The following is a 20060-nucleotide window of genomic DNA, read 5'->3' on the forward strand; positions in this document are numbered from 1 at the left end:
AAAACGCATTGCACAGGGGGAGAGAGAAATGGTGCTGAGGGGCCAGCTGGGCTGACGCACGGCACCGCAGCAACGGGCCCCTTAGGGAAGATGAAAGCAAGAGAGCAGGAAAGGCAAATCAGAAGAGGGTCCTGCAAGAGGGTGAAAGCTTTTATTGACAAAACCAAGAGGAAGTTGATGTAAGGAGGCCCGGATGGCACTAAAAGATCAATAGAAGTGCCAGCTGGACGCCCTGCCGTTTCCGAAAGCAACCACTGCAGTGACCTCACGTGCAATTCATTGAGATTTATTACTGTAATTAACCACGAGATGGAACTGTGTCCATCAACCCCCCAAAGCATTCCTCTTTTTCTAGTCCATTAGTAACCATACCTTATAAATAACTTACAGGGATACAAGCAGGATTCGGAGGATAAAGTGCTGAGCAAAGCAAATCCCATTTGCATTACGAGCTGGGGGCACCCCCCGTTACCTAGTGTTTCCTGAGGAGAGAGGGGAACACGAGGACGGCTGGAGCTGGCAGCACCCCACAAAACCGCCCCAGTTTTTGCTCCCCGGTGAGCCGTGAGCACCTGGATTGTGCCGAGGGAATCCCAACCTCACAGGCAGCGGGACCACCTCAGGCAGAACTGGTTTGGAAGTCACCCCACAGCAGTGTAAAAACAGCCACACCTCGAGGCCTGGCTCGCTGCTTCCCCCTGCTACAGCGCATTATGAGTCCGGCTGCCAGCCTGGCTGGCTCTGCCTCTCAATTCCAGGAGGGCCGTGAGTGTTTTGGGTCAGAAATACTGCCAGTGCTTCCCACCGTGCCTCCTGAGCACCTGTGCAAAGGCTCAGAATTGCTGCGTGCCGTGTGTCAGCCAAAGAGCAAACGGCAGGCACGCAGCGAGGGTCTCTCAGTCGCCCCCACACGCACAGAGGGGTGGGTGCTGTCCGTGCGCGTCGCTCCCACGTTCCCCGCAGCAGTACCTCGATGACTCCCCGCATTTTATAATGGAGCTGGGGAGAGCGGCCGCTCCAGCCCACCAGCAATTGTCCCAAACCCAGCCTAGAGCTGCAGCTGCGACCGCCTGCCACGTCTCTCACCCTACAAGACGCTCTCAGCTCGCTCCTCTTCCTCGGTTTGTGGGGAGGAAGGAGCAGCAGAGCACGCCGCCCGCGAGTGCCAGGTTAGTAGCCAGGCCAAGCGGGGCGCTGAGGGTTTGGAGGCGGGGGGTACCCAAAGGGAGGCCCCGGGGGATAGGGAGGCTGCGGGGGGATTGGGAAACTGGGAAGGGGAGGCTGGGTCGGGTAGGGGCACTGCGGCCTCCCTGCCCCGGGGGGTGCGTAGGGAGGGTAGCCAGGTCTGGGCGGCGGAGTGGAGGGCAGAGGGCCTGGGAAGGAGGGGGCGTGTGGCGGGCCCCTGGACGGAGACCAGGAGTAGGCTGGGGCAGAGGAGGGGGCTCCTGAGGGAGGCCGGGGGTAGCCCGGCACAGAGCTGGCACCCTGAGCGGGAGGGTAGCTGGCATCCGGAGGCGGGCAGGGAAACACGGGCTGGGTGCCGGGCTGCGAGGCACCCACGTGTCCCACGGTGACCGGAGCGCCAGCGAAAGGAGCAGGTGGGAGAGCTCCGTGGGCTGTGGGGCCGACCGGCATGCTTGGGGCTGGGTTGTAGGGCAGAGGGAAGGAAGGTGCCCCCGAGGGGACAGGCTGCGGCTTCGGCGTGTCTGCAGGGGGCTGAGGAGGCAGCTGCTGCTGCTGCCGCTGCTTCGAGTCCCCGCCGGGCTCCTGCGGCGCTGCCGACTTCCGCAGGGTCTCTTGCAGCTTCTCCACCCTGACCCGGCGCAAGTGGGCCAGCTTCCTCATCACGGAGAACTGCTCGAGGAAGGTCTCCAGGGCCACCTCGCCCTCCAGGAACTTCTCAGCCATTTTCTGCAAGAGAAGACAGCGCTGCATCCCTCAGCACTTCCTCCCCGAACCCCCCACAGGACGGGATTTCTGCCTCTCCCTCAGGTGCGTGCAGAAGATCACCGCGCCACACACAAGCCAAGAAAGGGAAATCCCTTTTTTTTGGAGCAACAATGTCAAACTACGAAGAGATAATCCTTGATTTAAGGGATTAGGCTTGGGAGTGTAAGTGCAAGTCCTGGAGGACTAATCGCTGGAATTGCTAATGGGTTTAAACCTTAAGCTCACCTCAGACTCCTCTTCGATTTTTTGGCTTTCCACCTGCAGGAGATCCAGCAACATCTGGGGATGCATTGCTGCTGAAAATTTCTCTGCGGAAACAAGCAGCAGAGCAAGACATGGAACACAGAACGGGACAAAAACATCAGCACACGGCCCTGTCTTACAGAGCCCGTGCTTGTCATCTGTTCCGCAGCTCTGTAACGCGAGACACTCAAAACACAAAACAGAAGGAGCTCTGTTCCTCGATGTCACATCTCCATGCCCAATCCGCTTGCACGAGAGTGCCTTCCTACCTCGGAAAATGTTGATGCAAGGAAAACAGAAGAGGAAAGAACCTTAACCACTGCTGCACTGGATTTTTTTTTTGCCAAGACAGCATTCTCAACCTGAGAATGATCTGGTCCATGAACTGGACCAGAAAAGAGGGGAACACAGCTTTGATACAGAGCAGAGTCCTTACTGCCGCCACCCTGAACGGATTTTTCTGCTCAGTGCAGCTGGGGCAGGGAGATGCAGAAGGGAAGGGCGCTGCACCAGCTACAGCCCAGGTGACCGCGTAGGACAGGGTGCAGGGCTCGGAGCCACTCACCCAGTTTCGCCTTCTGCTCCTTACAGCGCTCGGCCAGCTCCTGCAGCTCCTCGTACTTGCGGGAGAGGTCGGAGCGCCCCGTCTCCAGGGGCTCCTGGAACTTCAGGTTCTGCTCGGCCAAGCTGCGGTTAGCGGCGAGCGCCATCTCCCTCTCCAGCTGCAGCTCCTGGACCTTTTGGGGAGAGCCGGCAGTCGTGGGGCTGCTGGCGAAGCCCCCCGAGCCCAGTCCTCGCCCGGCTGCCCCCTGCCTACCTCCCTGGACTCCAGGGCCAGGCGCTCGATCTCCTCGGCATTTTCCTGCAGCTCGCGGAGCTCCTCCACGCTCCGGTTCTTCAGGGTGTCCATCCTCCCGGGGCAGCTGCGGGTTCCTAGGGTGGGGGAAAGGATGGCAGATGAAGAGGAGGTTTCCTAAAGCCCGCTGCAAATAGGCACTAATCCTATTACGGAGTTAAAAACAGCTTTGCTGAACCACTCTAAACAGCTATGCCAGAGAAGTTCCCTTATGCTATAAAGAACCACTGAGACTGAGAAGGAAAACTGACCGTTTCTAACCATTCCTTCTTTGGCAGCTTTTTTTTTTTTTTTTTTTTTCCTTTTCACAGCGTGCTTGGAAGGATCACTTACGCCTGCCAGACGTTTTTGTCAAGGAAACACCTACTCACAGCCCCTCGATAGCAGGACGACGTCACGCCGACTGCCGGGCTCCAGCTGGCTCTCCCTGCACCATCCCATTCACAACTCCTGCTCTCCCCGACCTGCTTTCCGTGCTCAGGACCCACAGGAGCTCAGGGATCACTGCCACCACGCGTCTTCCTGCCCCTGGCCAGCTCTCCAGCTCCTCGCCCCATCTGCTGGGCTCCCTCCTGCCTGTTGGGTGGCCCCGCTTCCCTCGCTAATTGGTACTGGGAACGGCGTTGCTCAATGCTGGCTGGGTGGGGAGCTCGGTGCAACGCTCGGAGGTTTAAAGATTGCTGAATAATGGAAATAAAAGGAAAGAGAGGGGAATGGAGGGGAAAGAAAGGGGAAATGGGGGGGAAAGAAAGAAGAAGTGGGGGAAAGAAAGGGGAAATGGGGGAAAGAAAGGGGAAATGGGGGGAGATAAAGGGGAAATAAAGGGGAAATGGGGGAAATAGAGGGGAAATGGGGGGAAATGGGGGAAAATAAGGAGAAAGGGGGGAATAAAGGGGAAATGGGGGGGAAATGAAGGAGAAATAGGGGGAAATAAAGGGGAAATAGGGGGAATAAAGGGGGAATAAAGGGGAAATAAAGAGAAAGGGGGGGAATAAGGGGAAAGGGGGGCAATAAAAGGCAAATGGGGGGGCAATACGGGAAAATAAGGGGAAATGGGGGAAATAATGGCCCTGCCGCACTGCTTGCCTGCCTGATTTCAAACAGCCCTGTGCTGCCGGGGCACGTTTAGGGGCTCCCAGGCACTCGCGCCACGGCTTCTGAGACGCAGCAACGTACCGGGACGCACCGGGACGCGGGCGGGGGCGGCGCCGGTGTCCTACCCGCTCCGCCGGGCGCGGCGCCCCCGCGGGGCTCGGCCCGGAGCTCGGCGGCAGCTCAGAGCGAGGGCAGGGCCGCCCGGTAGCGGCCCGGTACCGGCGCCCGGCGCCCCCGGTAGGCGCCGCCGCCGCCGCCGTCCCCCGGCCTCTCCGCGCTTCCGGCTTCCGGCGCGGGGCCGGAAGTGGGCGGTGCCACCGCGCGGGGCGGGGAGCGCCCCCCCCCCGCAGCGCGGCGGGTGGTACGTCCCGCCGCCGCCATCTTGTGGCGGGGTGGGGGCGGCCTCACGGGCGGGTGGTGGGTGGGGAGGGCTGGGGGCTGCTGGGGGCAGGCCCGGTAAGAACAGCGCTGTGTGACGTGGAAATAAAGCTTAGAGTCACTGCATCGCGGGGTCAGGCAGCCACAGAGTCACAGAAGCACAGAATGTCCCCAGTTGGAATGGTCCCATAAGCATCACCGAGTCCAGCTCCTGCCCCCACACAGGTCTACCCCAAAATTCAGACCTGTGACTCTGCGCACAGCCCAAACGCTTCCTAAATTCAGGCAGGCTGGGTGCAGTGACTGCGTCCCTGGGGAGCCTGTTCCAGTGATTGACCCCCCTCTCGGTGAAGAACCTCTTTCTGATGTCCAGCCTAAACCTCCCCTGCCTCAGCTTGACACCATTCCCGCGGGTCCTATCACTGGTGATTAAGGAGAATAGGTCAGCGCCTGCCCCTCCACTCCCCCTCATGAGGAAGTTGTAGACCACGATGAGGTCCCCCCTCAGCCTCCTCTCCTCCAGGCTGAACAGGCCCAGTGCCCTCAGATGCTCCTCATACGTCTTCCCCTCTCGTCCCTTCACCATATTCATCACCCTCCTCTGGACACTCTCCCACAGTTTAATGTCCTTCTTGTACTGTGGTGCCCAGCACTGCTCGCAGTGCTCGAGGTGAGGCCTCACCGACTGACTGGTGATGCCGTGCTTGATGCACCCCAGGGTATTGGCCCTCCTGGCTGCCAGGGCACACTGCTGGCTCACATTCAGCTTGCTGTCAAACACAACCCCCAGATCCCTCTCTGCAGGGCTGCTCTCCAGCGTCTCATCGCCCAGTCTGTATGTACTGCCAGGGTTGCCCCATCCCAGGTGCAGGACCTGACACTTGTTCTTGTTAAACTTCATGCGGTTGGTGATCACTCAGCTCTCCCATCTGTCCAGGTCTCTCTGCAAGGCCTTTCCACCCTCATCAGAGTCCACAACTCCTCCAAGTTTAGTGTTACAGTCTGTAGCTTCTTCAGGGGTGAAGGGATGGGGGTAAAGTGAGTGTGGGGAGGCAGCTGGGAGTAAAGGTACTGCAGAGCTGGAGATGGATAGAAATTGGTGGAAGTGCAAGAGACAAGAAGGCAGGGGAGGTGTAATTACAGTGGGCTGAGATGCCTCTGCCATGTGGCAAAAACTCATATAACAACATTTTCAGGTGGCTTAGCTGGAACCAAGACATAAAAGTAAATCCCTCTCAAGATAAAACACAGGGAAGTTCCTGAGCAGCGAGGCAAAGGCAGCCCTGATCAGGCCATGCTGTTTGGGAAGCCATCCTTCAGTTTTCCACACTTCTGCGGGAGCAAACCAGTCTACAGATTATTTTAGGACAAGGAAAAGCTCTGTGCTGTTGGATGAGAGGGGCTCAGGGTGGTGAGGAAAGCGAAGGGGACTACAGGTGGCCAGGCAAGGTCATGCAGGTAGAGCAGAAGCGTCTCAGGAAAGGCACCTCTGGTCCTTGTGCACCACGTGAGGCCCGTTGGCTGCTGAATAATAAACATGAGTCATATGGATCTGGATCAGTGCTCTGTGGTCCAATTTGTTCATAGCAGGGCTGATAACCGGGTCAAGACCTAATGTTACTGCAGGAAAAGGACTTGACATTTCAAAGGGAGATTGGTATTTCCAAGGCTTGTTTGAGGAGCAGTCTCCAGCATTGTGGAATGGCTGGAGCACATCCAGTTCACCATTTATATCAAGCTATAAGGACTGAGTAGAGGATAAACAAGCTTGCATTCCAATTTGTTCTTTGCAATGACGTAAGAAACAGAATGGGAAAGCAGTGCCAATGGCAAAGTGTTCTCCCAGCAATTAAAAGTTTGGAAAATGGGTGTTTTTTGCTTCATGTGGAGGATGTGCCCATTGCTTGCTTGTTCGCCTCCTTAGTTTGTGTAAGAGATGGTTTCAGCTGGTTGTTGTGATACATCATGAGTGTTTTGGAGTAAAACGGAAACATTCCAGGGGTGCTGCTGTCAAGGGAGGACTTAATGAGTGCATTCGACTTGCCTGTGGCTCTGTGGGCTCTGAGGTGGAGGGTGGCAATGCAAGACTAGGGAGGAAAGTGACTCACAGTCTGTGCGAGGTTGAAAAAATGTCAGGTGTACAGGAGTTCAACTCAGCAGCCCCGATCCTTTGTCAGATGTTGCCTTTGGTTTATTGTCTGGCCATGTTCATTTGCGGCTTTGGTTGACTGTTCCTTTGAGCTTAAGAGTCATAGGAAATCTGGGGCGTTTTTCCTGTAGAAGGAAAAAAAAAAAAAGATAGTGCTGTGTTTCCTTTTTTTTTTTTTTTTTTCGTTTTTTTCTTTTTTTTTTTTTTTTAATGTGACCCTGTTTATTTTCAAGACAGTGTTATCTTCCTGAACAGGGAAGGGTTCCAACCGCAGAAGAGCCTTTCTCAGAATCCCACCTATCTTTTAATTGTGAGTTTATGAGAAGAAAGCACTTCTCTTTGCTCTGGATACCATGTCACACATGCACTTCTGGCTGTCCATCTGTCAAGCCACAACCCAACCAATTCTCTTCCTGTGCTTGCTCTTGTGTAACCAGAAGGCTTCACAAACCACACGGTTCAGCCACAGAGGCTGTGTTGGTTGCCCCCGGCCGGTGATCACAGCAGATAGCAAGACCTGCCCTCACCACCTGCACATCCTGCCCCTCACAAGTACACCCAGCAGTGGAGCTGACGTCTCTCGGGCCTGCCTTAATAGTGGGGAAGCTAATCAAAAGTTGTTACTTCAAGTCGCAGGAGCATCAAACCAGCCATTCCTCCTCACAGTCTGCCCTTACAGAAGGGTCAGGAAAGATTGGGAACAGGGACAGGAAAACAAGTTTGCTTCCTTAATCTCTGTTACCAAGATAAAGTATATATCAGTAAGGTGTTTTTTTTTCAAGCTGAGCGTTTCCAGCTGGCACCGATAAGAGTTCTAGGAATTGATGTATTTTCCTAAACAGAGCAAGGATAGTTCTGCCCAGCACCAGATCCATTTGATAGGGCTTTATCAAATGATAAAGCTTGAGCTTTATCAGCAAAGTCCCTTGCCACACAGAGCCTGAATAGCCACTTACAGTCCTGTTTGTCCCGTGGGATGAGCCACATGATAGTTAAAGGCAGTGTAAGTGTCGGTGCCCAGTCTTGGGCAATTCCCACTGAGACTTTTTTGGGCACCTGGCTGTCGGGCCTGATCTGCTGTGACTGCCTCCAGCCTCGTGGCCATTGCCTTCCTGGCAGAGCTGCACGGGGATTTGTGCATGCACACAGGGATTTAACCCAGGGCTCTTTGTCACTCACAGAGCACTCCAGCACTGCCATGCAGAGCAGCCTTTCCTTTCCAGTTTCCACAGGGAAGCTTGTTTTCCCCGTGATGTCTGGATTGAAACCTGGGACAAAGGTGGGGAGAGCTGCAGGGGTTGTTCTCAAACCCAGTGAGATGCCTCCTAGCCTCGCGTCTACCTGAGTAACTGTGTGCTTCAGATTCTTTGGGTTTATCTGGTGTATATCACATGGGGATGTCCACACAGGGCATTTCTACTACCACACCAGAAAAACAGTGACCCATAACTGTGATGTGAGGTCCCCGTGATCCATTTCCTCCTTCTGCTCTTAATTAAAATGACCAGAAACACTCTGTTCCAAGCCTGTTCTGCCCCTTCACAGTCTGCTGTCCATCAGGAAAAGATCTGGCCGCTAAGTGGCTAGACCTCGCAAAGCTGGGGAAGAACGCATTTTTCCCCAAAACTTCCTTGAGGACTCTTGGTGGAAAAAACCTGCATTTCTTATCGAGCTTGCCACCCACGCACAAAAAAAACTTGACGTGTGAGCAAACAGGCAGCAGCCCCGGGGCCTCACCCCCTCCGGCAGTGTTTCTTCATCTCCCCAAGCTGGCCATGAGGCTGGTCCTGCTCCTCGCTGTGCTGCTGCTCGCCCGCGGCGCCGTCCGGTGAGTGCAGCGGGGTTCGTGGCTCTCCCTCGCGGCAGCAGGAGGAGCGGGGGGAGATGCTCAGCTGGCTCCCCATGGCCACGGGGATGCCCAGGAAGGGGTCTGGTGGCTGAGGTGCTGGGGGAGACCTGTGCTTGGACCCAAGCCTCCTCCCACGGGCACAGCTATGGAAGTTTGATTCTATGGCAAGCGTCTGAACTAGACCACCGAAGCGTACCCTGACGGAGCTCATTGCTTGCTGTTACTTGCAATGTGTGAGTTCTATTTCAACCATTTTGAACTTTAATTTCCAAAATGACACGTACACCCAAATCCACAAGCTTTCGGGTCCCCATAACATCTGACTGATGCTGACAGTACATGATTTTGTGGCACTGTCGCCACGCTGCATGCACCGGCTTATCCAAATGTGAGGCCAGCCTCTCACCCCCTGCCCATCTCTGCCACCCCTCGCTGGCCAGGATCCCGCTGAGGAGGATGAAGTCCCTGAGGCACAGGCTGGAGGAGCGGGGCTTGCTGGAGGCCTCCCCGAACACGCTGCTTTCCCGCGTGGGATCCAAATTCTTCTCCGGCCTTACGAGTGGTGTCACCACAGAGCCCCTGGAGAACATCATGGATGTGAGTGTGGCCGGAGGGTGCTGTTGATGTCCATAAGTCTGCTCATTTCGGGGTGGGTGTTGAGGAGTTCTAGCCCTAGAAAAGAGGAAATTCTGCTTTCAATAGCTCTGCTCCCCTCAAAACCCTCCCTCTCCCCCGTGGCAGGCCGAGTACGTGGGCGCCATCTCCATCGGCACGCCGCCCCAGCAGTTCCTTGTGCTCTTCGACACCGGCTCCTCCGACCTGTGGGTGCCCTCGGTGGACTGCTCCAGCCCAGCCTGCGGTGAGCGGTGGGACTTGCTCCGGGCGAGGGCTGGCTGGCATTGCCCGCGCCGTGCCCATTGCTCCGAGCAAGCGTGGGGCGCCGACACTCCTCCTGTTGGTGCGGGCAGTCATGGTGCTGCTGCGCCAGGCAGAGAGCGAGCGGGGAGAAGGCTGAGGCTCTCCCCGAGGAGAGCGGGGCTGCAGGCTGCGGGAGATGCTGCAATTCAGAGCCAGCGGGTGCCTCGAGGCAGCCCCAGGCCTGCCCGGAGAGTGATGTGCGAGGTGAGGTGGGGTGGATGCCAGTGAAGCATGTTGTCCATTTGCTACCTGGAGCTGTGTAGAGACAGCCCGAGGCATGGTTTGGCCCAGGTGCTGCTCAAATGGTCATTTAGCAGTGTGCTAGCTCTGTACAGCACCGGGTGCCAGCAGGCTAGAAGGAAACAGATCTCCTTTCCTCCGGCAAGAGCAGATATTGCCCAGAGGACAAGGATTTGGCCCATCTTGGGGCCAAAGCGGCCCTTGGAGGTAGGTACCGGGGCCTGCCCATGTTGATGGCCTCGGGAGCTCAAGGAATCCTCCCGTGGGTTCTGCCTTGGCCCTTCTCTGCGGGGAGGGTCAGCGCTGTGACCAGCCACCCCTTCTGCCCCTGCAGTCGGCCACGAACGCTTCAACCCCAGGCTGTCTGCCACGCACCAGGCCACTGGCCAGCCCGTCTCCATCCAGTACGGCACCGGCAGCATGAGCGGGGTCTTGGCCTACGACACCGTACGCGTGAGTCCAGCTCCTGCGGTGCCCAAAGGGGCGCTGCGAGGTGGGATAGAAACAGGGCAGAGCCAAAGCTTGGTTCCTGCAAGGGGCCGTGTCCTGCATTTCCAAAGCTTCTTCGCTTGGCGGTTCTCCAGCCCTGTCCTGTGCTCTCAGGGCTCTCAGACCTTCTCGCTGTTGCCATCAGCTGGACAGCAAACACTGCGTGCTGTGGCTGCTTGGAGCCAAGCAGGTGCTGAGCAGCCTGCGAGCTGCTTCCGAGCAGGGTGAATTGAGTCCCAGTCATCCACAAGTGACTGGCAGCAGGAAAATGAAAAACCCTTCCCTCTGGTGCCAGTGCAAGGTGTCGGCAGGTAAACTGGAGCCTTTCTAGCAAGGGTGCCTTTTGCAGTTGCTGGGTGCTTCTCTGTACAAGTCCTTTAGCCCTCCTGTGTAGTCTGAGCTCACTACGAGCCCAGGTAAGGTTCCTGCATGCAGGGAGGCAAATCAAGCCTTGCCTGGACACCAGAACATCGAAATTTGCCCTTTTTCTGGAGCAAGCAGCACTCTTTGGGGATTTAATCGAACAATAATCACATCCCAGCCACCACTGCGTCAATAACAAGCAGACCAGGACTAAAAGCCTCCCAGCTCCCCTCCAGCCCTGTCCGGCTCCCGGGGAGGACGTGGGGATGCTGCCTGGGGTTTGGTGCCCTCTGCCGCCGGGCAGAGCGGGCAGCTGCTGCCACCAGCCTGGCACAGCCCCGCAGGGCAGGACGGAGCTGAGCGTTGCCTTGTGCATTCCTCACAGCTGGGTGCTGGCTTATCTCAGGGCTCCCAGGCGAGGACGGAGCATGTGGGGAGTGCTCCAGAGGGTTCCCCGCTCTCTCTGGGGGCAAAGCGTGTGTTTTTTTTCCAGAACGGAGCACATCTTCTTCCCTTCTTTTCTCTACCAAGGTTGGAAACATCCAGATCAGCAACCAGGCCATCAGCCTCAGCAAGAAGGAGCCTGGCTCCTTTCTGACCCACCACGCCTTCGACGGCATCCTGGGGCTGGCCTTCCCCAGCATCGCCTCTTCTGGGGCCGTCCCCGTCTTTGACAACATGATGAGCCAGGGCCTGGTGGCCGAGGACCTCTTCTCCATCTACCTCAGCTCGTAAGTGGGGACCAGCGGAGCCCCCTCGGTCCGCAAGTAGACAGCTGTTCAGCATGCCTCCGCTGTCCCCTCTCACCTCCAGCAAGAGCAGGACGGGCAGTTTTGTGATGCTCGGAGGCATGGATTCCTCCTGCTTCTCCGGCAGGCTCCGCTGGATCCCCCTCTCTGCCGAAACGTACTGGCAGATTGCTGTGGACCGGTAAGCCCTGCTCTGCACAACCCAAAGCTTTCCTAGAAGGGAGAAATCTGTCACAAAAGCCAAACTTTCAGCTTAGAAAATTCACAAAATCTAAGGGATGGGGCAGGACCCACGCGAATTCCTCGCCCACACGTAGGCAGAAGGCTCTCTGGGGCTGTTTTCCAGCATCATCATGCGCGGCCGGGTCGTTGCGTGCCCGAGGGGCTGCCAAGCCGTGGTTGACAGCGGCACCATGCTGCTGGCCGGACCCCCCCGAGACGTCGCCGCCATCCAGCGCCACATCAGGGCCTCCGAGTACCCCAGCGGCCAGGTGAGGGCAGGGGGAGAGGATCCATGTGGTTGGGACCGGGGCAGGTCCTGCCTTCACCGGTGGGGCTGCCACTTCTGCTCCCTCCTTGTGGAGGCTCCTTGGAGATCTCCAAAAGCCACCGGGACGTGGTCCTGGGCACCTTGCTCTGGGTGGACCCAGAGGTGCCTCCAGCCTCATCCATTCCACGATTCCTTGAAGGCAGCTCGCTGCCTGGAAGTTACAGCCACCCCCGGGCCGTCCCCGCAGGTTGCCTCTCTTCACCTGATGCTCTCTGGAAGCATCGCCCGTGGCGTGCTGCTTTCAGCCCCTCATGCTGCGTTTTCCCTCGCAGTACAAGGTCAGCTGCAGAGCCGAGAAGAGCTTGCCTGATATCATCTTTGTCATCAGGGGAACCAAGTTCCCCGTGCCTGCCAAGACTTACATCCAGCAGGTGAGTGCCTGCCGCGCAGCCAGCCTGGGGGCAGCTCTTCTTCCCCCGCCCCAGGGCACGAGGGCATAAGTGACGGGCGGGTTGCACCATGCCACCAATATATATATATGCACAGCATTTTTAACTTATTATTATTATTACTAATTATTAATAGCTCATTATTATTTAGTTATTTAACTTGCTATTAACTTCTATCAAGTCAGCACTTGCTATTAAACTTCCCTGCGATCACCAGCTGTATTTCAAGGCTTCTCATCTAAGCCCTGGTCCATCTTAATGCTCCCTAAATATGGACGTTGGGGATTTTAACACATTAAAAGGATCTTGTGCTGCTTCCCGAGCTTTGCAGCTAGCTGAACGGGGAGAATTCAGGCTCACTGTTTGCCCTAAATTTGCAGATCTACCTTGGCTATTGCAAGAGCGGCTTTGAGAGCATCACCGTCCCCACGGAGCTCTGGATCCTGGGTCAGGTTTTCCTCCGCCAGTACTACAGTGTTTTTGACAGAGCCCACCGCCGGGTGGGCTTAGCCCCAGCAGCGCAGCAGTGCTGAGTGCCCCAGGGACCCCCGCACCCCCTGCACCGAGCCTGGCGTGCTGCGGGCTTCCGCAGCCTGCAGTATCATCGGCTCCCGGCCCCGGTGTCTGTTGACGGAGGAGCGAGTTTGTCAGAATTTGACAAATGATTTCTTTCCGTTGCAAAAATGCAATCCGGATCCTGGGTGGCTTCGCTCGTCTGGCTCTTTTAGCAACAGTTCTGGGCAGTAACGGGTCTGCGGTGAGAATAAAAAGATTGGAAATTGCTTGGAGTCTTTATTGCATGACACAGTGAAGGGGGAGGTGGAATTTGGGATATAATTGCACGTGTCCAGAAGGGGCCCTCTCACCCAGAGCCCTGTATATCAGCACATACACACAGGACATACGTTTTTAGGGCACAACACAACCTGCTTGTGAGGCTGGCTTTCAGCTTCAGCTCTGTTCGCTGCTGCTCTGGAGCTTGGGTTGCTAGGAAAGAGATCACCACAAGGACAACCAGGATACAGAATGCTGTCATCTCACTACAACACCATCCTCAACACGAGGTTTTCCCAGTTTAGTTTTTAAATGCAATAAGAGCATTTGCCTATTTGCTTTGTGTGCCTTCCCCAGCAAGAAGGCTGCCATGCCAGCCTGTGGCGATCCCTTCTGCTTCCCAGGGTCTCCCCAGCAGCGTTGTGCCCGGTGTGACAAATATTTTGCAAAAAAAAGCCAGCTCAGCTGGTAAAAGGCTCGCAAGGCTTCTTATTTTCATCTCCAGCCTAGCTGAAGAGTGGGAGCAGCCGCCCGGCTTGGGAACATTTCCGTTTTTCTCCGTAAATCCTGGCAGGATGCGGGCAGGGGCAGGCGGCACAGGGCCAGCGGGGAGCGCGATGCCAGGGCTCCACGCAGGGCTGGAGCCTGCAGCTCCCGCTGGGTCCAGACTTTCCATTCCAGGGGTCAGCCAAGCCCAGGCTGTTCTTCCTTCCTCTCCCACGTGCAGATAGCAACCATCCTCCGTCCTCACCTTGCTCGGAGCTGGCCTGAGGCTGGTGCTCGCTGGTGCAGGCTCCCTCTTTGTTTTCTTCCAGTGCCCCATGCGCAGGACAAGGTGACCGTGCCCGCAGCCACAGCTCCGATGTGGCACTGCGGTGCCCGAACCAGAGCCGAGTGTCTCTGATGCCGCCAGCACAGGCAACCTTTGTGTTGTCCTGGCTGGCAGCATCCCCAGAAATTCTTGCCCCAGTGGGTCCCAGTTTTGTCCCCCAGTGGGTCCCAGTTTTGCAGACAGATGGATGGGGACGAACCAGGACCCCAGCAGTATGGTTCCTCTGGTCTGTGTGGGACTGGGGTTTTGCATCACCCTGATGGCCCTGCACAGGGGGTGACAGAGAAGGAGCCTTGCATGTCCCCGAGCCAAAGCCAGGATCCCAGTTAGCGCTACTTAGGGAAGGGCTCGACGCCGGGCCATCAGGAGCTGCTGTCACCCTCGGCAAGGCAAGGAGCTGGAAGAACCTCAGGTCTCAGCTCCTGCTCGATGCCAGGAGCAGGGCTGGGAGCCCTCAGGGAAGGGGACAGAAACACCTCCGTGCGAAGGGAAAAGCACCTGGCACCTGTGCTGGTGAAGCTGTCAAGGAAAACCCCATATTTACCTGCTGGACGTCGATGCATGTTTAAGTAAACACATTCCAGTGCTGCTCCTGAGCCCCTGGCATTGGTGCTCGGTGGAGCCCCTGGTGCAAGCCCCTTCACCCATCACAGGCTCACAGCCACCGCGTTGTCCCCTGGCCGTGGCCACCCCCTGTCCCTTCCCCAGGCAGTGCAGGAGGGCTCGGTGCAGCACCCACGGGGGCTGGGACACCGGGGGGTCCTTGCCCTGCACCTTGCAGCAGCCTGGGGACCGCAGCCAGCCCCACGCTGGCCCCACAACTCCAGGGGCCTCCCAGCGGCACCACAGGGCACCAGGAAATGTTTCTTCCCCAGCCCAGCCTGCGCCAAGCATCCCCACGGGCAGGCCGTGCGGCTCCCCGCTGAAGATGGCGAGCCCTCAGCTTGACATTCCCCCCGTGTCCTCTGCGGACATTGCGATAACGCCCACCCTGCCGTTTGCCTTTCTTATCGGGGCAGCCGGCCAAACAAGCCCGGCGCTGTATATAGGGAGCTCAGCCCGGGCAGCGGGCACATTCGCCGCCTCTCCGCTGGCTCCGGTGCGCCTCGCTGCGAAGAGCCACGATGAAGCTGCTCCTGCTCCTCGGCTTGGTGGCCCTGGCCCAATGCCTCCCCTCCAAGTGAGCGCTGGGGGCGGTTGGGTGGTGGGCATGCTGCTGGGGTGGTCCCCAGGACCCCCTGAGGATGCTGTGGGGAAAACTGGGTTGTAAAAGCATCGTGGAGGGGTCACGGCTGGGGTGGCGCACGACAGGGTTGGGGGACAGCCCCCAGCCATCACCCTGGCCAAGGCACAGTGCGGGTGGCCACGGTCCCTAGGAGGGGCTGCAGGAAGGGGCGCAGAGCGAGGGCACAGCGCAGCCCCCAGCACAGCCCTGCCCTGAGCCCTGTCCCCTCACGCACCCCAGGATCCCGCTGAGGAAGATGAAGTCCCTGCGGCAGAGGCTGGAGGAGCAGGGCTTGCTGGAGCACTTCCTGAAGCAGCACCCCCACAACCAGGCCTCCAAATACTTCCCCGTCCTCGCCGGCACCACCTCCTCTGAGCCTCTGCAGAACTACATGAACGTGAGCGTGGCACCAGCATGGCCCCCGTGGGGCTGCGGGCCCCTAACCATCCCCCTTGCCCCCATCCTGCCCCCCTCCCCCTCCTGTCCCCCTGCCTAACCCTCCCCACTTTGACAGAACGAGTACTACGGCACCATCTCCATCGGCACGCCGGCCCAGGAGTTCACCGTCATCTTCGACACCGGCTCCTCCAACCTGTGGGTGCCCTCGGTGTACTGCTCCAGCCGGGCCTGCGGTGAGTGTCACGGGGTGGGGGGACACCGGGGACCCCCGGGTGGGCTGCAGGAGGTGTCCCCGTCCCTGGGGGTGCCGAGTGCTGGGGACGCAGCCAGCCCCGTGCCGCAGTGGCAGCAGGGTGTTGGGACAGGCCGTGACCGTCCCTCTCCCGTACCCGCAGAAAACCACAAGCGCTTCAACCCCTCCGAGTCTTCCACCTTCGTGAGCACCAACGAAAGTGTCTCCATTGCCTACGGCACTGGCAGCATGACCGGCATCCTGGGCTACGACACCGTCACCGTAAGGCAGCGGCCGGCCGGCTGCCCGTCCCGTGGGGCACGGGGACACGGGGACACCGTGCGCCCCAACCCAGCCTGTCCCCTTCTCCCTGTCTCTCCGACCAGGTCTCGAGCATCCAGGTCGCCAACCAGATCTTTGGGCTGGCTGAGACCGAGCCCGGCACCATCTTCTACTACTCCCCCTTCGACGGCATCCTGGGGCTGGCTTTCCCCAGCATCTCCTCCTCCGGGGCCACCCCTGTCTTTGACAACATGATGAGCCAGGGCCTGGTGGCCGAGGACCTCTTCTCCGTCTACCTGAGCAAGTAAGCCCTGCGGAGCCACCCAGCCCTGCCAGGGGATGTTCTCCCCTCGGCAGCACGGGGTCCTGAGCCACGGGACGGCTGTGTCTGATGGTTCCCCCCTTCAGGGACGACAAGAGTGGCAGCTTCGTCCTCTTCGGTGGCATTGACCCTGCCTACACCACCAATGGCATCAGCTGGATCCCGCTCTCCGCCGAAACCTACTGGCAGATCACCATGGAGAGGTACTCCTGGAGGTGACGCTGTGGGCGCTCGGCCCCTGGCCCCTCTGGGAGCTCACCCTCTGTCTCCTGCAGAGTCTTCGTCGGCGAGAGGTCCGTCGCCTGCTATTTCAGCTGCCAGGCCATCGTGGACACCGGCACCTCGCTGCTGGCTGTGCCCACCCTCGCCCTCAAACGCATCTATAAAGCCCTGGGTGCCAACTCCGAAGGCGAGGTGAGGCAGGCGGGGAGCACGGGACTGTTGGGGACCCCTTGTTTTGTCCCTTCTGATGGCCAAAGCCAACCGGCTGCTGGTCCCCATGGGACAAGCAGCTGTGTCAGGGTGGCTGCTGACCCCATCCCCACTGCAGATCAGCTGCAGCGCCGTCAGCAGCCTGCCCGACATCGCCTTCAAAATCAACGGCAAGAAATTCACCGTGCCAGCCAATGCCTACGTGATAGAGGTGAGCACCCCGCGGGGACAGGGACAGGGATGGACCCTGCAGGGGGAGGTGTGTGTGTGTATGTGTGGGGGTCCGGGCAGCTGGTGACCATCTTTGTCCACGTCTTCGGCTGCAGAGCGATGGGTTCTGCAGCCTCGGCATCGAAGGCATGGACACCCCCACCGAGTCGGGCGAGCTCTGGATCCTCGGGGACGTCTTCATCCGCGAGTACTACGTCATCTTCGACAGGGCCAACAACAAGGTGGGGCTGTCCCCGCTGGCCTGAACGCACACTCCCCCAGGCCAGGCTGGCCCCTGCGCTCCTGCCCCCCCCTGCTGCTGTCACTGCGCACAATAAAGCCATGGAAAAGCATCCACGTGCTGAGTTTCTCTGGAAAGGGCTGGACCGGGCCCCACATCCCCGCGGCGTGGGCAGGCTGTGGCCCCATAATGTTGGGCTGAGGTCATGCTGGGTGGGATCTCAGCGCGGGGAGGTGACCCCCTGCCGCGGCGGATGCTGCCCAGGAGCGCTGCTGGCTGGGTGTTTATCAGGGACAAGCCGCCGCCGCACTGGCACGGCTCGCCCACGCCGTGTTTGTTCCTGGCACACAGCTCGCCAGGAGGGCCGGCACAGGACGCTGAGCCCCCGAGAGCTCCTGGGTGGCTCTTCCCCAGCCCCTGGCAAGCCACACGTGGCTCCTGCGTGTGCAGAGGGCATCCAGCACCTCTGCATGGGGATGCAGGGGATGGTGGCAGATGCTGCCCGGTGCCACCTCCGGGTCCCACCGGTGGCACAGCCCCTGCCTGCTCCCCGCGGTGCCCCCGGCTGTGCAAACACCCCACACCTCGCTCGCTGGGGGCCGGAGGCTGCCGATAAGTGCTGAGCCATGCCACCAACCGGGGTGCACGGGCTGGCTTATCGGGGTGCCTGGCACGCCTCATCCGGAAACGCCTCCGTGCCCTCCGGCATAAGGGCAGGTGCCCCGGTGCCACCGCACCACGTCCCCGCGCCATGAGGTGGCTGTGGCTGCTGGGGGTGGTGGTGGTTGCCCACACCCTGGAGACCAGGTGAGGGGGACACCGGCGGTCGGGGCAGGAGGACCCCAGGACCCAAACCCGTCCGTCCCTGTGCTCAGCATCAGCCTTTCATGCAGGGTCAGCCTGCACCGGAGGAAATCGCTGCGGCGAGCACTGCTGGATGGCGGGGTGCTGGGGAGTGTCCTGCTGCAGCAGACCCCCTCCCCAGCAGCCAGGTATCACCCCACTGCTGCCACCGAGCCCCTGGCAAACTACATGGACGTGAGTGCTTGGCAGGGAACCCCAGTGCAGGGACACGGGGACATGTGGGGGGGGATATGGACAGTTTGGAGGGGGGCTGGGGGCAGTGACACACACACACACACACACACACACACACACACACACACACTCGGTGCCCTTTGTTGGCAGCTGGAGTACGTGGGCACCATCTCCATCGGCACGCCACCGCAGGAGTTCTCCGTCATCTTCGACACCGGCTCAGCCAACCTGTGGGTGCCCTCGGTGTACTGCTCCAGCCGGGCCTGCGGTGAGTGTCACGGGGTTGGGGGACGCCGGGGACCCCCGGGTGGGTGGGTCTCAGCTCTCCCGTCGCTGCAGCCAACCACCGGCGCTTCGACCCGGCGCGCTCCTCCACCTACCGCGGCACCACCACCAGCGTGGCCACCTGGTACGGCACCGGCAGCATGGTCGGCGTCCTGGGCTACGACACCGTCACCGTGAGCACCCGTGGGCGAGCCGGGGCATGGAGCTGGGCCGGGGGGTGAGGCAGGGGCATCCCCGAGCCTCCCCACTCTCCCCACCAGGTTGGGGACATCCAAGTGCCGAACCAGGTGTTTGGGCTGAGCCTGTCGGAGCCTGGCTCCTTTCTTGCCCACGCGCCCTTCGACGGCTTCCTGGGGCTGGCCTTCCCCAGCATCTCCTCCTCTGGCGCTACCCCGATTTTTGACAACATGATGAGCCAAGGCTTGGTGTCCCAGGACCTTTTCTCCATCTACCTGACCCCGTAAGTGCTGGCAGGACCCAGACAAACCCCTCTTCGTGCTTTCGGGGCAAGCTGGGGGCCCCACACAGTGCAAATGATGGGGAAAGCCTCTCATCGAGGTGAGCCCAGAACCCGCTTTGGGAACAACACGTGCAGCACCGGGCTCTCGGCAGCAGCCCTCTGAGGTGCACGGCTCCTGCTGGGGGGCTGGGGGGCAGCAGCACCCCCAGCTCCACGGCCCTTCCCCTCCCTGCCTCCTCCTGACCCAGCAACAAGCAGAACGGCAGCTTCGTGCTGTTCGGCGGCATCGACGACACCTACTTCACCGGGAACCTGAGCTGGATCCCGCTGACCGCCCAGTCCTACTGGCAGATCAAGGTGGACAGGTAGCGCCGGGACGTGGCAGGGGGAAGGGGGCCCTGGCAAACAGGGGGGAGGCGCCTGGCCTCAGGGAGCCCGCTGTGCCCCCCCAGCATCACCATGTACGGCCGCCCCATCGCCTGCCCCTACGGCTGCCAGGCCATCGTGGACAGCGGCACCTCGCTGCTGGCCGGCCCCAGCCGCAGCGTGGGCAACATCCACTACGAGATGGGGGCCAGGCGCAGCCCCAGTGGCGTGGTGAGCTCACGGGGACGGGGACGGGGAAGCTGGTGGCTCCCCGCGAGGGCTGAGGCCACGCTGTCCGCTCCCCGCAGTACTTGGTGAGCTGCAGCTTCATCCGGCTCCTGCCCGACATCGTCTTCGTCATTGCTGGCACCCAGTTCCCACTGCCCCCCCAGGCTTACATCCTCCAGGTGAGCACCAAGCAGGGGCACCCGGCACCTGAGGCCTTGCTGCCCCTCACCCCGTCCCCACCAGCAGGAGGACGGCTCCTGCATGAGCGGCTTCGAAGGCTACGCCCTGCCCACGGCCACCGGCGAGCTCTGGATCCTTGGGGACATCTTCCTGCGCCGCTACTACAGTGTCTTCGACAGGGCCAACGGCATGGTGGGGCTGGCACCTGCCGTCTGATGCATGCCACGGCGCCTGGCCACAATAAAGTCCCCAGCTGGGCAGCACGGGCAGGTCCCTCCTGCCCCCAAAGCCACACTGGGCTGGACGAGCACCTCTGGGACCGTGCCAAACCGCCCC

The 20060-nt window shown here is 59.6% G+C and overlaps 4 protein-coding genes across 5 annotated transcripts; 3 read left to right on the plus strand and 1 right to left on the minus strand.

The window, feature by feature from the left end:
- Positions 1–270: 270 nt before the first annotated feature.
- Positions 271–4415, minus strand: VPS37C (VPS37C subunit of ESCRT-I). Of its 2 annotated transcripts, XM_084522621.1 has the most exons (6): positions 4136–4415; positions 3421–3729; positions 3011–3126; positions 2759–2930; positions 2176–2258; positions 271–1911 (listed from the first exon to the last, which is right to left on the minus strand). In XM_084522621.1, the coding sequence occupies exons 3-6, from the start codon at positions 3101–3103 to the stop codon at positions 1171–1173; spliced, it is 1089 nt and encodes a 362-aa protein (XP_084378747.1). In that variant the 5' UTR covers positions 3104–3126; positions 3421–3729; positions 4136–4415; the 3' UTR covers positions 271–1170. The 2 variants fall into 2 exon arrangements, with proteins under 2 accessions (XP_084378747.1, XP_084378746.1); XM_084522620.1 differs by lacking the exon at positions 3421–3729 and having other exon boundaries at positions 4226–4414.
- Positions 4416–4578: 163 nt separating this feature from the next.
- On the plus strand, positions 4579–12999 carry LOC311438323 (pepsin A-like). Its single transcript, XM_084522616.1, has 8 exons — positions 4579–8499; positions 8961–9117; positions 9262–9642; positions 11062–11261; positions 11344–11460; positions 11626–11770; positions 12102–12200; positions 12599–12999. The coding sequence occupies exons 1-8, from the start codon at positions 8447–8449 to the stop codon at positions 12749–12751; spliced, it is 1305 nt and encodes a 434-aa protein (XP_084378742.1). The 5' UTR covers positions 4579–8446; the 3' UTR covers positions 12752–12999.
- Positions 13000–13090: 91 nt separating this feature from the next.
- LOC311438344 (pepsin A-like) lies at positions 13091–17260 on the plus strand. Its single transcript, XM_084522645.1, is given in 6 exon segments — positions 13091–15446; positions 15564–15962; positions 16067–16266; positions 16371–16487; positions 16560–17102; positions 17105–17260. Coding segments are annotated over 6 exon segments (1488 nt in total). The 5' UTR covers positions 13091–15305; the 3' UTR covers positions 17193–17260.
- A 642-nt stretch (positions 17261–17902) lies between these two features.
- LOC311438335 (pepsin A-3-like) lies at positions 17903–20016 on the plus strand. The gene is made up of 8 exons (XM_084522634.1): positions 17903–17974; positions 18061–18205; positions 18356–18663; positions 18751–18950; positions 19199–19315; positions 19403–19547; positions 19625–19723; positions 19788–20016. Exons 3-8 carry the CDS (start codon positions 18631–18633, stop codon positions 19938–19940), a joined length of 747 nt encoding a protein of 248 aa, XP_084378760.1. The 5' UTR covers positions 17903–17974; positions 18061–18205; positions 18356–18630; the 3' UTR covers positions 19941–20016.
- Positions 20017–20060: the final 44 nt, after the last annotated feature.

This window comes from Aythya ferina, assembly GCF_964211825.1.
Source record: "Aythya ferina genome assembly, chromosome: 5".
In the NCBI taxonomy this organism is placed as follows: Eukaryota; Metazoa; Chordata; class Aves; order Anseriformes; family Anatidae; genus Aythya; species Aythya ferina.

What these genes read in the sequence shown, in the direction of transcription:
- VPS37C (XM_084522621.1), bottom strand. Translation starts at nt 3,103, where the DNA reads ATGGACACCCTGAAGAACCGGAGCGTGGAGGAGCTCCGCGAGCTGCAG. An exon ending in GGAGCAGAAGGCGAAACTGG is followed by an intron (nt 2,259 to 2,758) that starts GTGAGTGGCTCC and finishes TTGTTTCCGCAG; the next exon opens with AGAAATTTTCAGCAGCAATG. An exon ending in AAATCGAAGAGGAGTCTGAG is followed by an intron (nt 1,912 to 2,175) that starts GTGAGCTTAAGG and finishes CTTCTCTTGCAG; the next exon opens with AAAATGGCTGAGAAGTTCCT.
- LOC311438323 (XM_084522616.1), top strand. Translation starts at nt 8,447, where the DNA reads ATGAGGCTGGTCCTGCTCCTCGCTGTGCTGCTGCTCGCCCGCGGCGCC. An exon ending in CCCGGAGAGTGATGTGCGAG is followed by an intron (nt 9,643 to 11,061) that starts GTGAGGTGGGGT and finishes TTCTCTACCAAG; the next exon opens with GTTGGAAACATCCAGATCAG. An exon ending in CCGAGTACCCCAGCGGCCAG is followed by an intron (nt 11,771 to 12,101) that starts GTGAGGGCAGGG and finishes TTTCCCTCGCAG; the next exon opens with TACAAGGTCAGCTGCAGAGC.
- LOC311438335 (XM_084522634.1), top strand. Translation starts at nt 18,631, where the DNA reads ATGGTCGGCGTCCTGGGCTACGACACCGTCACC. An exon ending in TTCTCCATCTACCTGACCCC is followed by an intron (nt 18,951 to 19,198) that starts GTAAGTGCTGGC and finishes CTCCTGACCCAG; the next exon opens with CAACAAGCAGAACGGCAGCT. An exon ending in GGCGCAGCCCCAGTGGCGTG is followed by an intron (nt 19,548 to 19,624) that starts GTGAGCTCACGG and finishes CGCTCCCCGCAG; the next exon opens with TACTTGGTGAGCTGCAGCTT.